The sequence below is a fragment of the Brassica oleracea genome, chromosome C8, assembly GCF_000695525.1.
Source record: "Brassica oleracea var. oleracea cultivar TO1000 chromosome C8, BOL, whole genome shotgun sequence".
Lineage (NCBI taxonomy): Eukaryota > Viridiplantae > Streptophyta > Magnoliopsida > Brassicales > Brassicaceae > Brassica > Brassica oleracea.
Window position 1 is genome coordinate 16794055 of NC_027755.1, and position 19166 is coordinate 16813220.

The 19166-nt window shown below is 37.2% G+C and overlaps 4 protein-coding genes and 2 non-coding genes across 8 annotated transcripts; 1 reads left to right on the plus strand and 5 right to left on the minus strand.

Moving 5' to 3' along the window:
- The first annotated feature begins 1200 nt into the window (after positions 1 to 1200).
- LOC106311056 lies at positions 1201 to 3199 on the plus strand. Its single transcript, XM_013748287.1, has 4 exons — positions 1201 to 1369; positions 1542 to 1630; positions 1704 to 2492; positions 2738 to 3199. Exons 1-4 carry the CDS (start codon positions 1201 to 1203, stop codon positions 3020 to 3022), a joined length of 1332 nt encoding a protein of 443 aa, XP_013603741.1. The 3' UTR covers positions 3023 to 3199.
- A 580-nt stretch (positions 3200 to 3779) lies between these two features.
- On the minus strand, positions 3780 to 6585 carry LOC106312326 (MADS-box transcription factor 23-like). 2 transcript variants are annotated; one of them, XM_013749805.1, is made up of 7 exons: positions 6477 to 6585; positions 6200 to 6405; positions 4717 to 4863; positions 4524 to 4623; positions 4210 to 4251; positions 4040 to 4090; positions 3780 to 3944 (listed from the first exon to the last, which is right to left on the minus strand). In XM_013749805.1, the coding sequence occupies exons 2-7, from the start codon at positions 6379 to 6381 to the stop codon at positions 3807 to 3809; spliced, it is 660 nt and encodes a 219-aa protein (XP_013605259.1). In that variant the 5' UTR covers positions 6382 to 6405; positions 6477 to 6585; the 3' UTR covers positions 3780 to 3806. The 2 variants fall into 2 exon arrangements, with proteins under 2 accessions (XP_013605259.1, XP_013605260.1); XM_013749806.1 differs by lacking the exon at positions 4210 to 4251 and having other exon boundaries at positions 6200 to 6385.
- Positions 6586 to 8149: 1564 nt separating this feature from the next.
- On the minus strand, positions 8150 to 8222 carry TRNAK-CUU. The gene has a single exon. It is a non-coding gene; the product is annotated as a tRNA-Lys (tRNA).
- A 216-nt stretch (positions 8223 to 8438) lies between these two features.
- On the minus strand, positions 8439 to 13491 carry LOC106312325 (ABC transporter B family member 28). Of its 2 annotated transcripts, none has more exons than XM_013749803.1 (16): positions 12814 to 13491; positions 11914 to 12101; positions 11799 to 11822; positions 11614 to 11715; positions 11334 to 11424; positions 11136 to 11236; positions 10984 to 11034; positions 10747 to 10875; positions 10365 to 10427; positions 9996 to 10275; positions 9720 to 9868; positions 9534 to 9623; positions 9333 to 9467; positions 9184 to 9240; positions 9043 to 9099; positions 8439 to 8805 (listed from the first exon to the last, which is right to left on the minus strand). In XM_013749803.1, exons 1-16 carry the CDS (start codon positions 13211 to 13213, stop codon positions 8569 to 8571), a joined length of 2154 nt encoding a protein of 717 aa, XP_013605257.1. In that variant the 5' UTR covers positions 13214 to 13491; the 3' UTR covers positions 8439 to 8568. The 2 variants fall into 2 exon arrangements, with proteins under 2 accessions (XP_013605257.1, XP_013605258.1); XM_013749804.1 differs by having other exon boundaries at positions 11914 to 12123; positions 12814 to 13014.
- Positions 13492 to 13626: 135 nt separating this feature from the next.
- LOC106310202 (dehydration-responsive element-binding protein 1B-like) lies at positions 13627 to 14793 on the minus strand. Its single transcript, XM_013747430.1, has one exon. The coding sequence runs from the start codon at positions 14635 to 14637 to the stop codon at positions 13885 to 13887; it is 753 nt and encodes a 250-aa protein (XP_013602884.1). The 5' UTR covers positions 14638 to 14793; the 3' UTR covers positions 13627 to 13884.
- Positions 14794 to 15529: 736 nt separating this feature from the next.
- TRNAS-GCU lies at positions 15530 to 15611 on the minus strand. Its single transcript has one exon. It is a non-coding gene; the product is annotated as a tRNA-Ser (tRNA).
- Between the last annotated feature and the right edge of the window lie 3555 nt (positions 15612 to 19166).

Here is a 19166-nt window from a genome sequence, read left to right on the forward strand (position 1 = left end):
TTCATTTAGTTCTTTTAATTATCGGCAAATCTCCAAAATAGCAATTTTCTAAGTTTTTATATCACAAAAATAGCACTCAAAAACTAAAATGACCAAAATAGCATCTTTCTAAGTTTATCCTTTGAAAATTTTAATTTTTTTATTTTTCAAAATTTGAAATCTTATCCCCAAAACCTCATTTCTCAACTCTAAACCCTAAACTCTAAACCCTAAACCCTAAACTCTAAACCCTAAACCCTAAACCCTAAATCCTAAACCCCACCCTTTAACTCTAAACCCTAAGTTTGTGACTTTTGTTAAAACATTAAGTGATATTTTTGTGATTTTTGACTTTGAATGCTAGTTTGGGAACAAAAACTTGATTTAGTGCTATTTTTGTCTTTTTCTCTTTAATTATTTGCAACATTAATATTCCAATATCGTTTCCTTAAACTGATCAACTAAATTTATGATTAAAAAAGTTTTTTAAAATAACAGAAACTATTTGACTTTTTAACATATGTATTCAAAGTAAATGCATAAAAGGAAAATGTTAAAGAAGAGTTGAGCTAAAAAGTCGGTTGAAACTTGAAACTGAGCAAATAGTGAGACAAGACAAGTCCTAGTAAATGCCAAGACATTGCAGCTCTGCAATACTTCACATATTCATGAACGTTTGAAACATGTGGTCATGTTGTAACTACCTTAATTTGTAACCCATGAAAAGATATTCTTCTACTTTGAAATCATCAAGAAAAGAAATCTAGACAACCTTAATTTGTAAAGTTTTCGAAACTTGAAAACCCCCAAAGAAAGTGAAGAGTAGAGAAACATAAAGTGTGGTTGAAATCATAATGTAATACTCAAGCTGTCTCTTCTCAGAAAGATGCGTGGCTAAATATCATCATCTCACCATGCAGTAATTTGCTTGTACGGTTTATTTTAAAGTATTTCTGTCACACTTTTAAATAGCATCTGCTCGTGTACCAATGCAATGCAGAAATAAAGTTACATAGCTTTCTTTTGATAGCTAGCTACCTTTAGGTTAAAGAAGCTCAAGAACCAAAATAACATAAGATATATACATATTGGATTTTTTTGCCCGTGCAAAGAATCTTGTTCTTCTTCTTTCTTCTTTTGTCAGTCCATTTTCACATGCCATTTGTCTTTATGCGTTAGAGGTAATAACAAAACAAGAAGACAGGCTTTGTCTTAATGGAAATGGGTAGAAAATGGTCCAGTGGAGGCAGATCCAGGAGCAAATCCAGTGAAGCTAATGGCTGCATCCCTGCTCTTTACCACTTTTTTCATTCTCGCCATTTTTACTTTCCTTCACGTCATCATCATCACCACCAACCAAGTTTTGATTCTCCCTCAAGATATCCAAAAGGTACTAGCCTTCTCTTTATAGACGTTTCTGCTGTTTGGTAATCATTTTGTAAGTTCAAAAACATGTTCATTGTGGTCTGTGGACCAAGGAAAATAAAGCTTAGTTTCATAGAGGATTTAGGTTCGTTGTATAAAGCACTTGGGAGTGTTGTTGTTGTTATTGAAACTTGCAGGCTTGGTTGCGCCACGAAACAGCTTGGAGTTAACAGAGGAGTCTTCACTATCAACAAATTACAAGGAAAAAGATAGCTTAAACATCTCTGTAAGTCAGCATTAATTATTATTACATTTCAAGAGTAGCTAAAATAGTAACCAAGTGACAAATTCAAATTCAGGTTGGCGGGAAAAGGTCAAACCTTAGAGCTCTTATTTTTGATAGATCCTCTGATAACTGCAACTCACCTAGCGCCAAGTCACCAAACCTGGTGGCTAGACTCATGGGTCTTGATCTTCTTCCTGATAACTTAGACATTAATAGATCATCAAGAAAAAGTTTAAGAGGACATAGACTCACTGAGAACTGCTCAGGGATAAGATCTTTGCCTGAGAGCCCCAGGGTCTCTTCTGCTCGTAAATCTGATTCCGACGTTCGTCGCCTCTCTCTTCAGCTAAACAGAGAGAATAAGCATGAAGACTCTGTGTGTCAGAGGCTGAAAGATGAGGAAAATCAAAGTCCGGAAAATAATGAGAGGGTCATCACTAGAAGACTTGGCATGGATATAACAAACTTGCTTGAGAACAGAGGGGCGAGACAAGGACAAGACCAGATTAAGCATAGGAAAGTGAGAAGCATGTCTTCACAGAAAGAGAACACACTAAGCTCCAGCCCCACATTTGTGTTCAAACATGATAAGATCTCTCAAGAACCAACAAGAAAGCTGACCCTTTCAAAACAATCCAAGAAGAACCTCAAAAACGTGGATGAACAACCGCTAAGACCTACCAACGTATGCAAGAAAGTGTGTAGTAAATCAAAGTTCTCTCCTCATCCAACACCCAATAACCAACAGAAGCAGAGACAAGCTTTCATCTCTACATCAAGATGTGATCGTTTACACAAGAAAGAATGCAAGCAAATCCCAAACTCATCAGCTGTCGCTGCCTCAGAACGTCCCCGGAAACAGGTACACATGTCTATGTTTTCTTACTCTCTCTTCAGGATCGAGTCGATTCTAAGATTTTGGAGGTCATAAATATTCACTAAAAATTAAATACTTTTTTAAAACATAATTTGAAATTTTATGCCTATGTATATTACCTCTAAAAGTTATGGGGATCAAAGCTAATGTTTTACTGGCGTGTCCAGATCCGGCCATGTCTCTCTCTCTCTCTCTCAATGCATTCACTGATTTTTCATGTAACGTTTTAGATGGAAAGAGCGGAAGGACCGGAACAGAAAGAAGATGGGACGATATGCCCCGGTCAGATGTATAACTACGAGGAGAAGCTTCCTCAAGAACTTCTAAGTTTTAGTTCTTCCCGTTCAACCACCATTTCTGCCACCTTCTCCAACGTAGGAAGAACCAAAAACTATTTTGAATATCTTCCGGGGATTAAAAAGCTTGAAAAAGAAGAGGAAAGGGTGGTCGCTGTGATTGAGCGGCATATCGTAGACGCACTCGTGCTAGAAACGGTAAAATTGGCTTGCGTTTGAGGGGATAAAACGAGGCGTTTTAGTAATAACGAACGCTTTTTATTTGTGGGAACGTGATGAGACCTATTCTAGAGTAGCGTCTGCGTTTTGTTCTTAGACGACTATTACTAACGAGAGACTCAACGCATAACATGACAGTGTGCGTTTTGCATCTCGCTTTGCCATCGCTGTTACTAATTGTCGAAACAATCATCTGAATTTCCAAGAATAAATAGCGCTTTACCTGCTAAAATCTCATGAACAAATTCCATACTCTTTTTTTCTAAGTATATTATATATTGTGTACATTTTGGTGATTGAAACTTTGAAAGTTTGCGGTTAAATTTTTTTTTTTTTAATAAAAGTACCGCCATTTAGTATAAATACTCTAATAAAAACATTTGTCATCTATTGGGTTGTAATTGTGGGCCTTGTGAATAATAAATTTGCAGTCAAAACTATTAATAAATGTTTGGATTTAATAGCTCAAAAGTACATTGCAGACTATAGACTTAATTAGTATACAAAATTAAAATATTATTTTTACCGCTATTGATCATATTATTAGTATATAAAATTTAAGACAAATTCTATATATACACTTTCAAATTATGTTAAAAACTCCAATTTTCCACAAAGTAAGAGAAAAAACTCAGCATACATAACATAGTAGTCAGTAGAGAATACTTAACAGTTTTACACTATTTTATTCTTGATGCAAGCATTGAGAAAATCAATTAAAACATTCACAAGTAGAAATATATGCATGTCCGGATAATATTAACATTAACAAGAACTCTATTGATTACACTCGACTTTGAGGCAATCCGATGGACAAGTCAGTTTCCACATCCGACAAGTTCATGTTTCCACAACTATAGGAAGGTGCACTCTTCTCACTCTCTAGGCTCCTTGACTGAATCCACAAGGGTTGTTCTTCAAACTGAAATGATAACATATTATTTTCCAAAAATTCCATGGAAGAAACAAACTCAATTTTTAAAGATGCATGTCCTTGATTTATATATATGTGTGTACCATTTGGCGCAGGCTACTTTTCTCGTTCAAGACCTCTCTCTGTGCTACAATCTAACAAAGTGAAGTGAACAAAATTCACAAGGAAACTTAGAAATAAAACTGGCCAGTTTAAGAAAAAACCTTAGGAAAAAAACTCCCTTGAAAATAATAAAACTAATTAGTAATAGTACCTCTGCTTTTAGTTTCTCTATTTTATCTTCATTTAACTTAGCCTGCCAAAATCGAAAAATGCGGAATGAGCTCATCATTTCAATATCAACGTCTAACATTATTGTTTACCACATTATGACAACTATATAATTACGACTGTAATTTTTTTATAACGTTGATTTATTATGACATTATATTTATGAGAAATATTACATAGACGATTCGACAACCGACAATACCACTTGCCTTATGAAGATCTACGCCTAACTGCATAATTACAACGAATAAAGTTTTATCTCTCTCCGTATTAATTATATACTCAGTGAATTTATACCTTCCTTGATCTGACAATAGTAAGACTTTTCTCAATTTTGGTAGTTATCTCCTTGAGTTCCTCCACCGAACACGAATACAAATCTTGCCCCATCAGCTTCCTTGAGATGTTATCCGAGTGTGTATATATATAATCATATATTGCATTTCAAGAAAACATATATATGCAATATATAGAAAGATCAGAATATTACCGGCAATGAAGTTGAAGAAGTTTAATCTTGTCCATCGTTATCGCCATTTCGTTCTTGAGCTCTTGCACATATTGCTGTTTTTGGAGTCTCTGTGCTCCAAAATACTCACCCCTATGTATCTCACATCTCTCTATCATCTTCTGCATGCTGTATACATTTCCAAGAACCTCTTCAGTATTATTTATTATAATATATATAATTCATTTTGAAATACTTATATACCATGATCAACAAGAGCATTCAGAGCATTCACACATATTCAAAATTCATGTTTGTTCTAACCTGAAAATGTTATTCAAGCATCAAGTCATATGTCCTAGTAAATCAAATACATGTTTCTAGCCACGCTTGACCTATCTCATGGCTACTGAGTAGTAATGTACATATATAAGCATGAAATATTTTCCAAGCATGCATCGTAATGTACATGTTTAATATGTTTTTCGACCTAACGGGATGAGAATGCTAAACATCTGAGAGATACCAAAGTGTAAATATGCATCTTTTAATTTGCATGACTTGGCTTCCTATTTATACTCACCAGTGATACTTAGAGACTCGCCTTTTTAACTATTAACAGTTTTATTTTGCTTAAATGGTCAAAATCAATTAGTAAGCTCGTAATTATCATTGACACTAACATTTGTAAAAGAATATTTTTTTGGTTGCCATCTAAGCTCACTCAAATGTAGTTATTGGTAATTGCTAAAATGGAAAGAAAAATCATTAGTAGTAACGGTTAATTTAACCAAGAGGCATAATATATGGCTTGGCATAGTGATCAATGTTGAGGTTTGATAATCATTTGTTGCACACTTGATCAACATGGCATCATATCACAACTTTATTACTTTCGGTTAGTTTGAATTTGGTGCAAGAAATTCACTTATCCCTGAAAGATCAACACACTCAAGAATCCCAAACTGTCTACCTTTTTTTTTTTTTTTTTGAAAAAACTGAAGTTTGGACCTTGACACAAAGCAACAAGATATTGTCTCATACATCATGTAGTTTGCTATTCATAAAACGGTTAATTGTACTCTTCAGGTATTTATTTTTATGACATGATCACTGAGCTTTTCTCATATACTGTATTATAATAACGTGCCAAGTGGTTTCAGCATGAGAGTTCCAATGTATACTAGGTTCAAAGTTCGAGAACGCTTTGGGAAAACCCTAAATCACTTGCTCGTGCTTGAAGAAGAACTTGATGCAAGTTACAAACACATTTGGTCAATTAATTGATTAGGTTTTAATTAAGAAATACAATTCCGTGGTACTTTAAAGAAGCTATATGCCTAATTAAAGAAAATCAAAGCAATTTCAAAGGGAATATTTTGGGGGAAATTAAACTCAACTGAATGTTTAGAAATCTCTAGCTAGTACAAACAATCTTACCTAAGTAATTAAAAGCTTAACATCACAAATAATGGTATATATACTAATGAGTATTGGATCAAAAGGTTAAGTGAGAGGTACTTACTCGGAGCTAGCGAAATCATATAATCTTCCTTTCTGAGAGAAGACAATGGCTGCTACTTGAGCATCACATAGAACTGAAAGCTCGTGAGCCTTCTTCAAGAGACCTTTCCTACGCTTGGAAAACGTGACTTGTCTGCTGGTCACGTCCTCGATTCTTTTGATTTCGATCTTCCCTCTCACCATTTTCCTGACATGATTAATGAATCCCTAAGAAACCCTAAAATCTGATTATTGGGAAAGAAAAAGTTAGTTTCTTTCAAAAACGGAAAGGAACTCACTTGGATCTGAATCCAAAACCAAGAAATGGTTTCTTGAAAATATATTGGAGAGAGACCCAAAGAGTAGATCTGATAACTCCCCTAGAAAATATGCTGGTAAATTAATCTGGAAAAAAGTAAAGAAGCCTTAACTTTTTTTGACAAGATTCGCTTTCAGAAGACCTCTACAAGAACAGAAATATAGCCGACCAAAAAACTCTATGATATGAACAAAGAATATTTTTTACAAAAAAAGGGAAAAAAAAAGAGCAATAAAATTGGTGATAGTTAAGAGAAATGGATGAAAGATTCGTATACTATAGAACTAGATCCTTCAATGACTTAGTCTCTCTTTTTTCTATCTCTCCTTAGACCATGATTAACCCGGAGTTCTTAGAATATGGTTCTTAACGGAAGTTAAAAAACTGTTTCTTAACTTTTAACTAAAGAAGCTAAGAACCGGTTTTTAAAGTCATTATTTAAAAACTAGTTCTTAATTTTTTTAAGTTAAAAATCGCTAAGAATCTCATCCTAAAAACTCCGAGTTAATCATGCTCTTAGTACTCCTTAAGCAGTAGGCACAAACCCTAAGTCAACTAGTCTGCTAATATAATGCTCTTGAATTTTTTTTTTATTATGCTACTTCTATTAACTATTATCCCACCCAAACGAGAAAAGCGGAAAATTCTATAAAAAATACTTTTAACTATACCTTAATGAGTTTCTACTATTTAAGTTTTTTCCTTGTCCAAAAAAAATACTTCAACAATTTTGCTTGCCTTCTAATTTTACATTGATCTATTTTCTAAAATTTTGGACTCAGTGCTCCTCCTCTCTCTCTCACCCAAATTCTCTACAAACAAAATCAAATTTATTTCTCTCTACAAACAAAATCAACCCATAGGTCTAGATCTGAAGAAACTAAGACTGTGTGAAGTTAAATGAGCAGACGGATCAAACTTGAAGAACTGAAAAAAAGAAAGAAAAACAATAGCTCAAGTTACTTTTTAACGCAAGAAAAAATTTTCTTCAAGGCAGTGAGACCATGGTCTTCGAGTGCAGTAATATCTGATTACGTACTAACCTCGTCGAATGAAGTGAGACTAGGCCAGGGCAAAAAGGCCCGGAACCGAAAAACCGAACGAAATATTCGAAACTGGAACTAAACCGAAACTTTCAAATATCCGAATGATTCTTATATTTTGATAACCAAAACGAACCGAGAACCGGACGGGTACCAGAATATATAAAAATATTAATTATATATACATTTAACATAACTAAATATATATTTATAATTAAAAAAAATCTATTAAATATATTTGAAAATATTTGAGGATAACTAAATTATTATAAAGTATCTGAACTAATCGAAAGTATCCGGATACTTTTATCCAAAATATCCAAAAAATAATTATCTAAATCATTCTAATTATTTGATATTTTACCATAAATAACCGATATTTTACCCGAATTATCCGAACCAAATGAGAACCAATTTTTTCCGAGTTTTTTTGGTTTCTAATTTTACTATCCGAACCGAACTCAAAATTATCCGATCTGAACCGAAACTAGATTTGATTTCTACCCAAACTACCCGAATCGATTTGAAAAAGCGCAGTGAATCGAGAAAGGGGACCAGGCCCAGGAGCAGACGGCCCACTATTAGGCCGCAAAATAAAACATAAACTATTCGCCCACCGTGGGATGCGAACCAACGACCACAAGGTTAAGAGCCTTGCGCTCTACCAACTAAGCTAGACGGGCTACATGTCACAGTCACAGTAAGGTTATTATCCTCTAAGCGAATAATACAGTGGGTAAAAGTTTTAACTTGTGCAACGGCTAGCAGCAGGTCAGTATCATAGAAACCACCGTTAATTTCTGTGACTGTGATACTTCTCTTTGTGTCTAATTGTCGAAAGCAAATTTAGATGAACTGTTTGGTAGTTGCCCTTTGTTTTGAAATAAATTCTTGGAATATAACACTTGAAACATCATTTTATAGTCATTTTTGTTTCAGATTACACATATGTAACAATCTATAATCTGCTTGTATGGTCTTACTCGGGAGTGAGTAAAACTTGTAAAGGAACTAGAGAATAATTAGACTCTACTCAAAGGCCAGCCTCTGAGTGCCAACAAGTGAAGCATATGATCCCTTTTGGGCCACCAACTCAGAATGAGTTCCAAGCTCTATGATCTTCCCGTCAGAGCATACAGCGATCTGATGCGCGTTCTGAACTGTGCTCAATCTGTGAGCGATGACTAAAGTTGTCCTGTCTTTCATCAGACGGTTCAGCGCACTCTGGACCAAACGTTCGCTTACTGCATCAAGCGCACTCGTGGCCTGCAACACGAAAGCAAGAGACTTAAGCAGAGGAGTTCATACTTATCTTCGAGCCTTAACTGCTTCAGTGCCAGTAACAAATTTGTCTAAACCATGCAATTAGACGTAGCACAGAACTGTTTGTATATGTGTTCCTTCTCTCCCATCGATTAAGCTTTAACTTAGGTAAGTGTTCTAAGGTTTTAGCAAAGCAAACAGTCCATCAAAGATGAGATTATTAAACAAAGAGTTTCTCACCTCATCGAGAATCAAGATGGGGGCGTTCTTCAGTAAAGCCCGGGCTATGGCAACTCTCTGAAACGTTAAGACAATCACATCAAAGCGCTAGCAAAAGTCTATGAGGAACAAAAAAACGCGTAGCGCTTAATGTCTTTATACCTGTCTCTGCCCTCCGCTAAGCAAGCCTCCTCGTTCACCCACCAGTGTATCGTATCCCTATTAACAAACACCGGTAATAGTGAGAAGTGATTAACTTCATTTGCAAGAAGAACAGGTGAGTTGTTGCACATAAGGTTACGAATCCGAACCTGGGGAAGTGAGATTATGAATTCATGAGCGTTGGCAGCTTTGGCTGCCTTAATGATGTCGTCCTTGGATACAAGATCATTAGGGAGACCATATGCAATATTCTCGGCCACAGAGAGAGAAAAGAGAACGGGTTCCTGAGGTCACACAGGTAAGATTATAATCCGACCGAGTCTGACCCAATACATGTTACGGGTACACACCTGATTCACAATTGAGATAACCTTAGCCCATTCACTCTTGTCAAACATCCTCACATCCTCTCCAGCCACAGTAATACGTCCTTGTGTGGGCTGGCAAAAATCGGAAACTCCCATCAGCATGATGTAAAAGCGGCTTCAGAATTAGTCTTTACAGACTTCAAATGGGAAGAGGGGGAGTCGATTAACCTCATAGAAGCGTGCCAATAACTGTACAATAGTACTTTTTCCCGCACCACTAGAGCCAACAAGAGCAGTTACGGTCCCAGATCTCAACGTCAAACTAAACCCATCAAGAACTTTCACATCGGGTCGTAGGGGATAAGCAAAATGCAAATCTACACTAGACAAAATTATAAAATGGAAAACCCTCAGCTTAGAAAGCAGTACAACCTCAGTTCAAGGGAGGTTTGGGGAATCTTGAAGTATAACAACATGAGGAGAGTTTTCTTGGTCTGATTTTACCGTCAAGACAGACATCTCCTGCCCAAGTCAAGGTACGTAGATTGTTCGTTGATTTCAGATCTGACATGTAGTACTTATCGAGGTGACGGATATTCACGTTAGGACCAGAAGACAAGAACAATCTAAGGTTTTCATCTTGGACTTTCTTTGTATGTATATCTCTTTCTAGCCCGTAGGCAAGAGCCTCATCTATGTCCACTGCATTTAAAATGGAATTGATCCTCTCGATAGCAGCAAAACTTCCACGTAGATCTCCAAACGTGTTTACAAGCCCTTGGACCTGGCAAAAACAAGAAACGATTATGGTAAAACCAAATTACATGTATAGCATATGGATAACAGTAAATGCATGTGGATAGAGGTACTAACAGCAAACGTTAGAGTAAATGTGTATCCAATGAAGGAAACAACTGTTCCAACAGCAAGCTCACCCTGCGTAGGAAAAAGCTCAAAGAATAAGAACCAAGAAACATAAAGTGCAAAAGAGCGAAAATGTAACAGCATAAGAAACAACACAAAAGGGGAGATAAAAGAAATCTGATTGTTTAGTTTTGATGATCTATTAAATTTCTGACGGTAGTAACTTTGTTCTCATCCAGTCATTTATTCCAGAATATATGAATGAAGAATAACACAATCTTCTATAAAGAGAAATTAAGCAAATCACCATTCTCTTTTTGCCTTAATGTGCAAGAAGCTTTATTTCAACCAGTAAGGCAATTAAAAAGTCTAATATGCAGGCATATCTTACCGTCTTGACCTTGCTTCCCCCAAGAGCGTATAGAGCCAACAAAGAAATATAAACAGCAACTCTTGTTATAGATTCATTTATAGATTTGAAAGTACCAAGCTTTAAGCCGCTACGCTGGAAAGCAAGAATCTGTAAATCAAACAGATGGTTAGAATAAAAGATCATGGAACAGTTAGGAAAAAAACAAGAATTGTTTAGACAATTGACTTTTAGCTAGTAAGAAGTCTGAAATGTAACCTGGCTACCAAAAAGAGACATCTGACGTTTTTCACCACTGAACGATCTTACCTATGAAGAGATAAAAATACTTGCTTCGTTAAAAGGAAAATAAAAAGTTTCTATAGTCAACCTGCCCAAAAAATACAAACACGATGAAGTCAAGAACTTACAGTCCGAATTGCAGAGAACGTTTCTGATACACAATCAGACATTGTCGCTTGGGCTAATCCATGTGCTTTATAAACAGGAACCGTCGATCTTTTGTACACAGCTTTTGACCAAATGAGCAGATTTAAAGGTAAGCAGAGATGACCAAGGTGTACCAACCAATAAGTTCAGGAAAAATGAGCAAGGCCTGGAGAATTTACCAACTAAAACTGACACAGCGAGCATCAATAGACCAAGCACGGGTGCAAGTTGAGGAGATAGGGTGAACAAAATGCAGATTGTTCCAAAAACCTACAAATATACAAAGCATAAGCCATAAGAGCTGGGCATTCTTGAGATGCAACCGGATACTCTTTGTCATGTATAGAACTCCAAAAATACGACCAACACAACACCAGACTAAGAATAAGTCTGTATTCATTATGCAAAGTGGAAGCACAAACACCAATCTCACATTTGCATAGTAAAGAAATGGCTTGCCTCAGAAAATGCCCTAAATCCACGGTCTCTTGAGATGTTATCATTCACAATGCTATTCAGAGCGCCAAGATCAGACGTAAGCAGCCCCGTCAACTCTCCTACCTACAATTAATGAACTCAGCCCAAAAGTCCCAAACCTGAACAGACCAAGAGACAAAAAAACAAAGAAGAAAAAAAAGACAAACCTTATATTTGTCGAAAAACTCTGCCTGCAAATACAAAAAGAAAGCAGCTATCACAATGATATTCATTCAGGTGATAAACATTTAGCAAATTATGATCACAGGAAACAAACCATACCTTCTGGATCAAAACCCTTCTGAAAATCTGAGCTCGTAACGTTGCCATAACGCTTTCCCAGATAGCATTCATGTTGGTTACAAAAACAATAGTAAAGATGGGTTCCAAAGAATACAGAACAGCGATTTTGCTCAGAAGCTGCCACAGAGGATCCGGCCGCACGCCAATCAACACTTCAAAGAATCTACCTTTACAGCTCCAAACATAACACTTGCCATTATTTGTCACAAAGAATCAATACATATTTAACTCAATCAACAAATAAAATAAAATCTCAGCTACACCAACGAAATACATACCACACATGAACAAAAATAATATATTTGAAACTACACAAACAAAACATCCATGAATTATTATATGTTATATTATTAACATCTTCATGTGTGGTTATGTAGCTTATAATTCTTGTAGATGGCAATCATTTCCCTAATGAAAAATAGAAAAATTAAGCCAATCCCGCATTAGCATACTACAATCACAATAACTAAACCAACGAGAAGTTGCCTACTAAAATTATCTTCAACGTATATTGCTATTTTTTTCTCTGAAATAGATGAACTCTATAACAGACATTTGATGTCTTCCAATGTATTTTTTTTTTTTTAAATAGCAAACTCTAAATATAGAGGAATGTTATATCTTCCTCTACAAATAGAAGGAAAAATAGCAATCTCTATATTTTAAGAGAACTAGATGGTTGAAAATGCTCTAACTAATTTTTTTTAATTTCCTATTATGGATCTAAATGGTCATAGGTTCAATTCCACCGAAACCGATCTGTTCTCCAGGAGAACTGGTTTGGACTTCGTCTAGAGATTGTAACCCAAAACCTCCTAATCATTAAAAATAAACAATCACAATAGATGAGCGTGAGGCTGAATCGAAGAAGTCAATTACCTGAAAACACAGGCATCGAGAGAGTGCAAGTGCTGCATCCAACCAGAGTCAATAAGCAAACAACGAGCCTGAGCTTGTGCTTGCTCATCAAGCTCCACACAAGCCCCCACTTGATCAAATCCTTCGATTCCTCCTTCTCGGGCTCCGATTTCGATCCATCGATCTTAGGGTCCTCTTCTCCCACGATCGGCGGCGCTCCGGTGACGTAAGCGCGAGCCAATCCGACCGATTTCGCCTTCAGCGGAATCCCGAGCGGCGCACCGGAGCCACCACGTGAGCTGCGGAATGAGAGAAATGGCTTTACTCCGCACGTTCTGAGTAGAGGTGATTGGCATCGTGTACGAGCGATGAGTCGAGTAGAGCCGTGGTGGAAGAGAAGAGTGGTTGCAGAAGACGCCATTGTTATCTCTGTCCAACGAGCTTCTCAACTTCTTTTAATTTATATTTATGTAGTGCCTTTACTTTTGATATTTACAAAATAAGGCGTGAAGTTTTGAAATTTATCAAGTGAGACCTAACTTTTGATGTTTGTTGAATTTCTTGGAAATTTTGCTCCAGATCTTTCGCTATTCTTAATAATGGCCTACTACTTTTTCTTTTCATTTGATACCCCATAGCTTTTGCTAATAACAGAAGTGCCTTATATTGTTTTTATTTTGCAGAATACTGCTGCTGTTCACAAAAGATTTATAACCTTAATTACTCTTGGATTTTAAAATCTTACAATTTATGTTTGAATAATAGAATATTTTTTAATTTAATACAAAATTACTTTAAAATTTCATACTAAACCCACCTTTAGATTTTTCTTTCTTTATTTAATAACATTCATTCTCTTTCCTCTTCTATTTTTTACTTAAACTAAAATTTAGTTGTTGCATATAAGGAAACCAAGATGACTATCCTGCACAAAATACCCAGCATTTGACAACATTGACAACACATTTGTGGAAACATTTACAATCGTTTCTCACACTACCAGAAAAAAAGGATATCCATTAAAAAAACAGGTAGAATCCGAATTCAATAAAATATTATTCGTTCAAAAAATAATTTAAAAAAATATGAGTACTAATAATTCCAGAGGTTCATGTCAACATCTCCTTCGAAGTCATCATTATGTCCCCATTGTACGGACGGCGGCGGTAAGAGCATCCCTGCCGCCATATCAGCCAACAAGGTCGGCATCCCGAACATCCACTCCTCGTCCATGTAAAACCCTTTGCTCATCTGTTCCTCCGGAACAACACCCTCCACCGTCGTCTCCTCCGCCATGTAAAACCCGTCTCTCTGCTCCTCAGTAAAAACAGCCTCCACCATCGTCTCCTCCATGTCCAGGCCATGATCCGTTGTGTCATTAACCTCGGCCTGAGAAGCCATGTTCATGCCATGATCATTCGTCGTGGTATCACTCTTCTCGGCCTCAAAAGCCAATGCGGCTTCAGCAGCAGCCTTCTGGATATCCTTGGCGCAGGTTGTCTCCGGGATACGGAGCCGCCAAGCCGAGTCGGCGAAGTTGAGGCAGGCGCCTCTTCCACGGAGAGCTAAGGCGGCGACGTCGTGAGCACGAGCTGCGATCTCAGCTGTTTTGAAAGTTCCGAGCCAAATCCTAGATTTTTTGTTTGGTTCCCTCACTTCACACACCCACTTACCTGATTTTCTAAGGCGAACTCCTCGGTAAATGGGGTGACGTGTCTCCCGAAACTTCTTCCTACCCGCCGGCTTCTTCGGACAGCTCGCCGCCAACATGGGACAGTAATCACCACCTACCGGAGACTCGTTCTCAGAGCCAAGAAGTTCAGAAAAAGTAGAGACTGAGTTCATAGTTGAAAACTTCTTTTGAAAAACTGGATAAGGCTGAGTGTAGTATAGTAAGTAACAAGATCTCTGTTCTGTCTGGTTTGATAAGATATTTATTTCTCTCTCTTTTATCTTCTTTTCAGGTGGAGTTAAAAGTTTGTGGTTTGAGAAAAGTGGAGCGAGAGTTGGTGTTTATATTGGCATGAGATATTTGGAAATGGGTGGGGCTGGTTTTTAGAAAAAAACACGGTGTTTTTGGCTCTGGGAGTGCCAAGTGGACAGGACACAGCTAAATTGATCCCACGGTTTGTGTGAATGCGTTGTTTTTATTCACTTATAAGCTGCCACGTGTCATATTGACCTTTGTGGTATGGCTGCTGACTCTTCACTCGTTATACCTTTATGTGTTTTAACTTGTACTGGGTGAATGTGTGGCTATGCATGGGTTGTGCAGGACAACCTTGTATTTAACTATTAACTTCCATGAATAAACAAAAGATCGTTATCTTGAAAACCATCTAGAAACATAAAAAATCTAAAAGATCTGAAAAAAGGATAGTTCAAGTGCTATCTATTTATTCTGAGTTGTTATCATATATATATAAAGCATTCTTTTAAAAACGTTATATAATAGACATTCTAATTTGTGAAGCACTTTAAGTGTACAAAATGGTTTATTTTCTTATTATTATTATTATTATTATTTTTTTTTTTTTGATAATCCAGGTATCCGGATCTCTTACTTAGTCCGACTATCCCACCGCGTCCAACCAGAACTGGCGAAGAAGGTCCTGGAGGCCAAACGGAAACCATGTTAAATCCGTTGTGGCCGGGGCTCGATCTAGTGATGGCGGGCACCTCAGCCGAGGTTCCTTTACCACCAGACTACGAGGTCCGGTTAAAAAAAATTGGAAAACGTCGCCTGAGAGATTCGAACTCTAGCGGGGAAACCCCATGTACTTAGCAGGCACACGCCTTAACCACTCGGCCAAAGCGACGGTTTTTTTTTTAGAGAATTGTCGTATTGTTTTTGTTTATTTTCATATTTGTAGGAGAAATAACCATAATCATCTTATACCTCTTAGATAATATGACACGTTTTGAACCTTCTTGTAAAATCCCGACCGACTCCGCCGGTGGGTCTTCACGCTTGAGTTCCACCACTTTAAACTTTACTCACACGATATTATAAATTACTTCACAATATCTTACTTATTATATCGAAAGTTTTTTAAGGATAGTTCCCAAGAACCGCTATTCTGTTATATACCATAAACTGAAATGCTTCCATTTTTATTTGTTGCCACAGAACCAGCCATTAAAAGTGTATGAATTCAACCAGAGACTCGTCGCACAAAGAATCATCATATAAACTACCAGCAGACAAGCAAATTCCGCCATATATTGTATAATACGCTGTTGTTGCTGTTCTCAGGTTGGTCGCAATGAAAAGAGAGGCATGGTTTTGAAAAGCACTGCAAAGACAGAAGAGGACTCATGCCAATTTAATTTTTTTCCAGACAGTGACTAGCTCCTTCCGCTTCTCATATCAATCAATGGAAAGGTTAAGTCAAGAGTTTGAATCGTTTTGAGAGTATGTCAGTCTGGATCGCCCGTACATGTTATGTGATTGTCCTCATTGGAGATAAGACTTCAACTGAATTGATGTATTACCAAGAGAGGTGGTGGAGAGAGAAGCGTCAAAATATTAGGGTTCTTAATGAATATATAATACGAAAAGAAGCAAAACATTAGATTTGTAGTTAAAAATTAAACACTTCATCGTTTGGGCTGCCATGAGTACAAGGGATAGATACGAAAGAAAGGTTGACACGCCCTCAAAGCTTCAACCATGCTTGTCTACACATCAGAACGGAGTCACATTACAAGAGAAAATGGCAAGACTGCGCTAAAACCCATCAAAAACCAGTTTTAAGCACCAAAGCTTTTTCTACACCATTTTGGAAAACATTTACTTACACGTTTGATTTAGTAAGACGTTGTATTTTCCTTTTAGTTTTGTTTTCATGTTCCACTTTGAATTAGAAATATATTACCGGTTTTACACAAAGTTTCATAAGAGAGTAATTCTAAAGACATGCATATCCTATGAAACAAGTCGATCTTTCTAATATTAATTCTCACATACGGAAAAAGAGTGCTAAGGTACTGAACTTAAGAACCAAAATAGTACAGTAAAGTAACGTTTCATTTGATTCTTCGAAAACAGTAAAATGATTGAAATGATAAATAAAGCTGCCTCTTCGTCACATGAAATTTGATTTTCAACATGGTGATTTAGCATTGAAAGACGACTGGCCATATAAAGTATATCTAATGGCGTTAGCTTGACCCAAGCCAATATAAACCCACATGTTCTCTATCCTTTTGGTACTTGTTTAACAATGATATATATAATAAAAAGGTATTTAACACACAATATGGATTAGTTCTGAAGTTGAAATAAAATATGGTATTTGATTGTGTTTGTCACTTACCCCCAGTCAGATGTTTCTAAAGGTCTCCCCAACTACAAGAAAACAGCGGTATTCTGACGGACATTCCGACGGAAAATGAAATCCTCGGAATATACCGACGGAATTCCGAGGGAATATCAATCCGTCGGAATATTCCGAGAGAAAATGTGTTCCTCGGAAAAACCGATGAATTCCGAGGAAATATTATAGCCGTTGGAGAGCCGTTGGGGGATTTTACAAAATTCCGAGGAAATTCCGACGAACTAGCCTTTTCCGTCGGAATTCCATCGGAATTTCCTCGGTCTGTCGGCAGGATTTAAACTATAAATACAAGCACTCCTCTTCCTCTTCATTCACTCCATATCTTCATCCTCCCTCTTACTCTATTTACACACGAATTTGATTCATAAAAAATATGTCTTCTTCAAATTATTTTCGTTCTTGGATCGATCGACCTCATTTGGATCCGAACACGAGATTGCTTACGGAAGAATACCAACGAAGTATAACCGAATTCATGGGGTTAGTTCACCGACAACCGGAAGAAAAAACAGGTATGTTAAGATGTCCTTGCTCTAATTGTAAAAATAGAAAAGTTATTAAAGAGTGGGATGTTTGGACTCACCTATATTTGAGTGGGTTTACACGAAGTTACAAAATTTGGTATCATCATGGGGAAACTGATTATGAACATGGTAGTACTAGCGAACCTCAGCCAGCGGTTAGATTAGAAGAACCAATTAGAACAGATGTAGATTATGGTGTAGGTACTGAGCAGATGGTAAATGATCATTTTAGAGGGGAAGATTTACCCAATGCAGAAGCTAGGAGATTTTATGATATGTTGGATGCTGGAAAGCAACCATTATACGAAGGTTGCAGAGATGTTCATTCAGCTTTATCATCTGCTACAAGATTGATGGGCATTAAAACAGATTATAATTTGGCTGAAGACTGTGTGGATGCGATTGCTGATTTTGTAAAAGGTATTCTACCCGAGGATAATGTAGCTCCTGGTTCATACTACGAGGTTCAGAAACTCGTAGCTGGTCTTGGTTTATCGTATCAGGTAATAGATGTATGCAGCGACAACTGCATGATTTATTGGAGGGCGGATGAACAGCGGGTTACATGCAAATTTTGTGGAAAGCCTCATTATAAAGATACGAGTGGAAGAGTTCCAGTGCCATATAAAAGGATGTGGTATTTACCTTTGACGGAAAGGTTGCAGAGGTTGTATCTATCTGAACGCACAGCGCAACCAATGAGATGGCATGCGGAGCACTCAACAGATGGTGAGATCAGACATCCTTCAGATGCAAAAGCGTGGAAGCATTTCCAATCAAAGTATCCCGACTTTGCGTATGAAAGAAGAAATGTCTACCTTGGATTATGTACTGATGGTTTCAGTCCGTTTGGCAAGAGTGGAAGACAATATTCTCTATGGCCCGTCATTCTTACACCATACAACCTCCCCCCAAACTTGTGCTTGCGACGAGAGTTTTTGTTTCTCTCGATTCTCGTTCCCGGACCAGAGCATCCTAAGAGATCACTTGATGTGTTTCTTCAGCCACTAATATATGAGTTGCAACAACTATGGGCTCAAGGTGCTGAAACATACGATGTTTCGTGTAAAGAAAACTTTCAAATGCGGACAGTACTAATGTGGACAATAAGTGATTTTCCAGCATATGATATGTTGTCTGGATGGACAACGCATGGAAGGATATCATGTCCATATTGTCAAGATAACACTGATGCTTTCCAACTAAAACACGGAAGGAAAACGTGTTGGTTTGACTGTCACAGGAGATTCCTACCACCTGATCATCCATATCGTAGGAGTAGGAATTTGTTTACGAAGAACAAGAGGGTGTTTGACAGTCCACCTCCGGAAATTTGTGGGAAAGATTTGAAGATACAACTAAGAGATTTTGGTGCAGAAAGGACGCCAGAAGTCGGTGGACATGAGCGTTTTCCGGTAGATGCTGTTGGAGAACTACATAACTGGCACAAAAAAAGTATTTTCTGGGATCTGCCATACTGGGAGGATCATCTGCTAAGGCATAATTTAGA

Bases quoted from the DNA above. Each gene is read 5' to 3' on its own strand.
- LOC106311056 (XM_013748287.1), top strand. From the start codon at position 1,201: ATGGGTAGAAAATGGTCCAGTGGAGGCAGATCCAGGAGCAAATCCAGT. The intron at 1,370-1,541 runs GTACTAGCCTTC...TGAAACTTGCAG, and splicing joins TCCCTCAAGATATCCAAAAG to GCTTGGTTGCGCCACGAAAC. The intron at 2,493-2,737 runs GTACACATGTCT...GTAACGTTTTAG, and splicing joins CAGAACGTCCCCGGAAACAG to ATGGAAAGAGCGGAAGGACC.
- LOC106312326 (XM_013749805.1), bottom strand. From the start codon at position 6,381: ATGGTGAGAGGGAAGATCGAAATCAAAAGAATCGAGGACGTGACCAGC. The intron at 4,091-4,209 runs GTACTATTACTA...TCACTTTGTTAG, and splicing joins TAGAGAAACTAAAAGCAGAG to ATTGTAGCACAGAGAGAGGT. The intron at 3,945-4,039 runs GTACACACATAT...TTATCATTTCAG, and splicing joins AAAGTAGCCTGCGCCAAATG to TTTGAAGAACAACCCTTGTG.
- LOC106312325 (XM_013749803.1), bottom strand. From the start codon at position 13,213: ATGGCGTCTTCTGCAACCACTCTTCTCTTCCACCACGGCTCTACTCGA. The intron at 11,237-11,333 runs GTAAATTCTCCA...TTTGGTCAAAAG, and splicing joins CGCTGTGTCAGTTTTAGTTG to CTGTGTACAAAAGATCGACG. The intron at 10,876-10,983 runs GTTACATTTCAG...TTTGATTTACAG, and splicing joins TGTCTCTTTTTGGTAGCCAG to ATTCTTGCTTTCCAGCGTAG.
- LOC106310202 (XM_013747430.1), bottom strand. From the start codon at position 14,637: ATGAACTCAGTCTCTACTTTTTCTGAACTTCTTGGCTCTGAGAACGAG.